The sequence below is a fragment of the Mus caroli genome, chromosome 7, assembly GCF_900094665.2.
Source record: "Mus caroli chromosome 7, CAROLI_EIJ_v1.1, whole genome shotgun sequence".
NCBI classification, from domain to species: Eukaryota; Metazoa; Chordata; class Mammalia; order Rodentia; family Muridae; genus Mus; species Mus caroli.
Genome location: NC_034576.1, coordinates 129037017 through 129043204, shown reverse-complemented (window position 1 = coordinate 129043204; position 6188 = coordinate 129037017). Strand labels below are relative to the sequence as shown.

Here is a 6188-nt window from a genome sequence, read left to right as displayed (position 1 = left end):
GGCTACACAGAGAAATCATGTTTCAAAACAACAACAAACAAACAAACAAAAACACTTGTTGCTTTTGCAAGGGACAGGAGTTTGTTCCTAGCACCCATAATAGGCAACCCACAACTGCCTGTGTCTCTCGTTTCCGTAAATCTAAAGCTTTCTTCTGGCCTCTGCAGGCATTGCGCATGCTCATACATATATATATACATACATACATACAAACATACATACGCATGTGCACACACACACACTGAAGGAAGGGAGGAGGGAGGCAAGCCTCTGCTTTGCCTAGCAGACTTGATTGCCTTTTTCTGACTCTGAATAGACATGTCCAAAGTCCAAGAGGTTCTGGGTCTAAGGATGGGCAGTGCTTGGGTGTGTCCCATTCACAAACAAACCTAGCACTGAAGGAAACCAGCCAGGATTCACAGGTAGATATAATGGTGTGGGTAGATACAAAACCATTTCCCCCTCTTTCCCACTCCATCCTGCTCTTGCTTCTTCTGACAGTGGGAGCTGGGGGCATCCACAAGCTAAGAAAGGTGAAGAATCTTCACCTTCACTGGGTTTTGCTGTGTTGGGAATCCACGTGGTTCGGTGGGAGCATCGCTTGGGTCTTTTCTTTTTTTATTTATTTATTTTTTATTTTTATTTATTTAATTTATTATATGTAAGTACACTATAGCTGTCTTCAGACATCAGAAGAGGGAATCAGGTCTTGTTACAGATGGTTGTGAGCCACCATGTGGTTGCTGGGGTTTGAACTCAGGACCTCCAGAAGAGCAGTCAGTGCTCTTAACCGCTGGGTCTTTTCCTGGTGGGGACCCCACTTCTGACCCCACTCAGGACTGCTTAGAGCACAGGGAGGCAGAGGGGTGCAGATAGATATCTGAATACAGCCAGGTTTTCATGACTGGTGGAATAAAAAGCTGCTTGACTCTGGAGAAGCCAGTAACCCTCACAGAACTGTGGCTCTCCAGCGTGGGTGGGACAAGGCAACATCATGGTGTCCCTGGGTGTCCCCCGCTCAGCTTGGTGCACCTTAGGAAATGGGAACCTTTGATTCATGGGTGTGTGGAGGGAGTGGGCGGGAGGGAGGGAAAGGTGGCTGTACCTTTGGCTTCTGTGGGTAAACTGAAGCAAGCAGTTCTTTGCAGAGGTGAGGTCTGAGGTGGGATAAGAAAAGGAGAAGCAGGTATGGCAGAGCCTGCTTTTCATTCCAGAAGACTGAGGCAGGAATCCCATGAGTTCAGAGTCCGCCAGGGCTACGGAGCTATCTCAGAAGTAGGGGCGGGGCAGGAGGAAGAGCACTGAGAGATGGCTCAGATGTAAGGAGTTCTTGGACAGGACCCAAGTTTGAGTCCCAGCACCCACATTGGGTGACTCAGTCATCTCTAAGTCTAACTCCAGGGGTTCTGACACCCTCCTCTGACCCCTGCAGGGCCCCAGGTACATACAAAGTGCACATACATATGTACAGGCAAAACATTCATGCATGTAAAGTAAGTTACATTATATACATATACATATAGAAGAAGAAGTGCTCACTGCTCCTGCAGGGAACCCAAGTTCAGTCCCCAGCACCCATATGGTGGCTCCCAACTGCCACTAACTCTAGTTCCAGGGGATCTGGTCTCTGAAGGCTCCTGCATTCAAGCACACAGTGCACATAAACTCATGCAAGCAGGGCTCAGCAGTTAAGAGCACTGACTGCTCTTTCAGGGGTCCTGAGTTCAAATCCCATCAACCACATGGTGGCTCACAACCATCTGTAATGGGATCCAATGCCCTCTTCTGGTATGTCAGTCTGTCATCCCAGTGCTGTCATCCCAGTGCTGTCATCCCAGTGCTGTCATCCCAGTGTTTGGGAGGCTGAGGCAGGAGAATCTCAAGTTCTAGGCCAGCCTGGTGTGTGTGTGTGTATGTGTGTGTGTAGGTTACATATGTATGTATGTGTGTGTGTATATATATATATACTATATATATATATATATATATACATACACACACATTGTGTACTCATGTAAATAAACTAAATCTTTTTTAAAAACTTATGTAAGCAAGTACATATGACATGAAGTAAAATATTTTATGTTTTAAAAAGCAGAGGAGGTGGGAATAGAAAGGGGACAACCAGGGGAGCTGGGAAGGGGAGGCAAATTTTGGACTACCCTGCTTTGTTCCGAATGCCCTGTTTAATCTTTTGTCTTCTCCACCTGTCCTTTTTCCTGCTGCCATCAGGTTAGGCCGGGGCTTGGGATTCACCATGGCAACTGAAGAGGCCATCATCCGCATCCCCCCATACCACTACATCCATGTGCTGGACCAGAACAGTAATGTGTCCCGTGTAGAGGTTGGACCAAAGACCTACATCCGGCAGGACAATGAGAGGTTGGTGTAGAGCTGTCCCAGCCTGGCTGGCAGGAGTGACCCTCATCTGGGTGGCCGGGAGGTTTCTTTTGCTTCTACTGTCTCCTTTAGAACATCATCCTGGCTCCTCACACCTCTTCTTATTTTACGACAGGGTACTGTTTGCTCCAGTTCGCATGGTGACGGTCCCCCCGCGCCACTACTGCATAGTGGCCAACCCTGTGTCCCGGGATGCCCAGAGTTCTGTGTTGTTTGACGTCACAGGGCAAGTCCGGCTCCGGCACGCTGACCAGGAGATCCGACTAGCCCAGGACCCCTTCCCTCTGTACCCAGGGGAGCTGCTGGAAAAGGTAGCTTGCTTTCCTCTCTTGAGGCAGACTGCCTGCTCTGTGGTGGCTCCCATAGGAAGGGCTGAGGACTCACAGTCCTTCCATTCTAACTCCCCTGCTCTCCCCACACACCTCAGACAGACTTACACTATCTCACAATATCCATGCCTAGATGCCCGGGAATGTTGCAATGCAGACATAGACCACCATCATAGCCAGACCCTCATCCATGTTGCCCCAGCCCTTGAGCTCCCAAGCAAGGGAGTCTACCAAGTTTTTAAAATAGTTCTAACTTTACCTGCTTGGTGTTTTATGCTTTTAAAGTGACTTTATCCACTCTGGCCAGGCCAGTGCCTTTTCTGTTATCATTACATTTTATCTCCTTCTTTAATGGGGGCAGGGGCAAGGCATGCACACCTGCTACAGATTGCATATGGAGGTCAAAGGACAGCTTGCAGGAGTCAGTGCTGTCCTTCCACCATGTGGGTCCTGGGGTTGAACTCAGGTCACCAGGCTTGGCAGCAAGGGTCATCACCATTGAGCAGTCTTGCCAGCTCACTCTTAAATTTTTCTTTCTTTTTTTTCCCCCAGTGCTAAGGATAGAACGTAGTTCATTGTGTATGCTAGGCAAGTGCTCTATATCTGTAAGTCCTAATGGGTGCTTCTTGCTCTTGAGAGCCTAATAGCATAACTCTGGGTGTGTACATGGCTGGGGAGAAAGACAATAGAAATAACCAGGGGTCAGTGAGATGGCCCAGAAGTCCTTGCTGCATAAGCCTGACAACCTGAGATCAGTGCCCCAGACCCGTGCCCGTGGTGGGAAGAGAGAACCCGACTCCCAAACGTTTTCCTCAGACTTCCAAACATGCATGGTAATTCATGTGTAGCTACATATACACACATGAATACATAAAGTGAAAATTTTAATGAAACAATAAATAATGAGGAAAAAAGCAATCCTAGAAAGAATCTGAGTGAAGCCGGGCATGGTGGCGCACGCCTTTAATCCCAGCACTCGGGAGGCAGAAGCAGGCGGATTTCTGAGTTCGAGGACAGCCTGGTCTACAGAGTGAGTTTCAGGACAGCCAGGGCTACACAGAGAAACCCTGTCTCAGAAACCCTCCCACCACCACCACTACCACCACCACCACCCTGCTGCAGAGAGAGAGGGGGAGGGAGGGAGGGAGGGAGGGAGGGAGCGAGCAGAGAATGGATCTGAGTGAGGAGTCTCGAAACTCTATATCCTTGACTTACCTCAGACTAGCTGAGTCCCACTGTGGCTGAGGACGGCTGAGGTAGAGTACAGAGCTTTAGGCTTTAGATCTATAGCACTTCAGATCTGGTACCTGCGGAGCAAAGCTCTCCCACCCCTGCCTCACTTTAACCTCTGCTTCCTTAGGGACTCCCACAGGAGGATGGGGTGTCACCAATGTTGCCTTTCAATCTTCAGTCAGAGTTCATGCTCTTCCACTGTGCCACCTTCTGAGGCTGGCAGCATTTTCTAATAGCACGAGGGCACAGGGACATTTTCTGACTCATCCTCCTCCCTAGCCATGACCATGACAACAGCTTGGCCTTTCTTTTGGCCTTTTTGTTTTTTATATGCCTGTATATATGCATAGTGTCTATTGTGTCCCTGTCTCTGTTGCTTTGCACCCTGTTCTGAGCCATTGTGTACCCTCATTTTCCTTTTTTGTTGTTGTTGTTGTTGTTGTTTTGTTTTTTGAGACAGGGTTTCTCTGTATAGCCCTGGCTGTCCTGGAACTCACTCTGTAGACCAGACTGGCCTCAAACTCAGAAATCCGCCTGCCTCTGCCTCCCAAGTGCTGGGATTAAAGTTGTGCGCCACCACGCCCAGCCCTCATTTTCCTGTATGTGTGACTACTTAAGCCCTGGCCCTTAGCTGACTTTTAGCACTTCCGGCTGCAGCTGGGAGCTCTTACCTAGAATGACCTCATTTTAGACACCTGAACCCAGTGCTTCCTACCCAGTAGCTTTGTTCTTTCTTTCTTTTTCTTTTTTTCAAAGGCGTGGCCCATCTTACCCAGCTATCTGTCTAACCCAGCTATCTGTCTGTCTGTCTATCTATCTATCTATCTATCCATCCATCCATTTATTTATTTTATGTGAGTACACTGTTGCTCTCTTCAGACACACCAGAAGAAGGCATCAGATCTCATTACAGATGGTTGTGAGCCACCATGCTGTTGCTGGGAATTGAACTCAGGACCTCTGCTGAGTCATCTCTCTAGCCCAGCTCTGTTCTTTCTGTGTTGGTTCGAGATACCACCAGACGAAGGAGTGCCTAAGCTAGACGAACAAACAGAAGAAACAGTTGGGGCAGCCAGTTGTTACTGTCATCCTAGTCACTTAGGGAGCTGGCCAGGGAGGTGCTGTGGCTCTGTGATGCAGCAGACAGGAATTGACAGCGAGGTGTGCAGACATGTGCCTTAGAGAGCAGAGGCAGGAAGACAGTGATCTTGAGGAAAGTCTAGGTTAGACAGAAGCCGATCGGGGGAGATCTGTTTTCTCCATCCCAGAGTGAGGCCAGGAGATAAAGTGGCTGCCCACCTCTACAGCGCAGACCGGTCTGTCACGGGGAACACGGGCATCACTCGGGTACATGTCCTGACGCGATTCTTTAACAGCTTTGTGGCTAGTTCAGCTCACACGTATCTGCTCATCTTTCCTGCCTCGTTTAGAATATTTTCAGAGACCAAATCTAGTCATTTTTATAAACTTTTAGGCTCATCTGTTTTTGTAAGGCCTCCCCTTCCTACGAGCACAAGGCAATACTGATAGCAGAGCTACAAGATTAAAACCTGCATTTTACACCCCTTTATGCCATCCTCCTTTCTTTTTTTGCCTTTTGGGGGCACGGTTGCTTGTAGCCCAGGCTGGCTTAGAGCTTGCTGTGCAATTGCATTCCTGCTTCGCTTGTTGGCGCTTCTCAGGTGCTGTGATTATAGGCGTGTGCCACTACACCCAGCTTTATGTTTGAATTTCAAATCCTTTCTAGTTCAGTGATTCTCAGCCTTCCTAATGCTGCCGCCCTATACAGTCCCTCATGTTGTGGTGATCCCCGAATCGCTACTTCATGACCCACAGGCTGAGAACTCCTGTTCTAGCACATCAGTGTGAACCAGGTCCTGCAGGTGGTGTTCGGCTGCCTAAATGTCTCTCGCAGTTTCCCACTAGGTCCCCTCCTTACACTTGTCCTCGACAGTCAGAAGAGAGTGCTTTTGGCTCAGGAGCAGTGACATCCTCCTTACTTCTTCAGACCTGGTGGCCCTGGGCCCACTCCTACCTTGTATATCACACTAGGATTTTAATGGAGATACACAAAGATGGCTGGGTGTGTGGCTCGGTGGGAGAGACTTTCTCAGCATTCACAAGGCTCTGTTCTGATCCACAGCAGTGTGGACCTCTCCTCAGAGACTCTGATCCACAGCAGTGTGGACCTCTCCTCAGAGACTCTGATCCACAGCAGTGTGGACC

The 6188-nt window shown here is 48.9% G+C and overlaps 1 protein-coding gene across 1 annotated transcript in view; it reads left to right on the top strand.

The window, feature by feature from the left end:
- Mvp (major vault protein) overlaps positions 1-6188 on the top strand; it is a 29716-nt gene that overhangs the window by 11737 nt on the left and 11791 nt on the right. Inside the window, exons 2-3 of the mRNA XM_021166373.2 lie at positions 2233-2382; positions 2516-2711. Coding sequence (XP_021022032.1) covers positions 2233-2382; positions 2516-2711 — 346 coding nt within the window. The remainder of the gene's footprint in view (positions 1-2232; positions 2383-2515; positions 2712-6188) is intronic.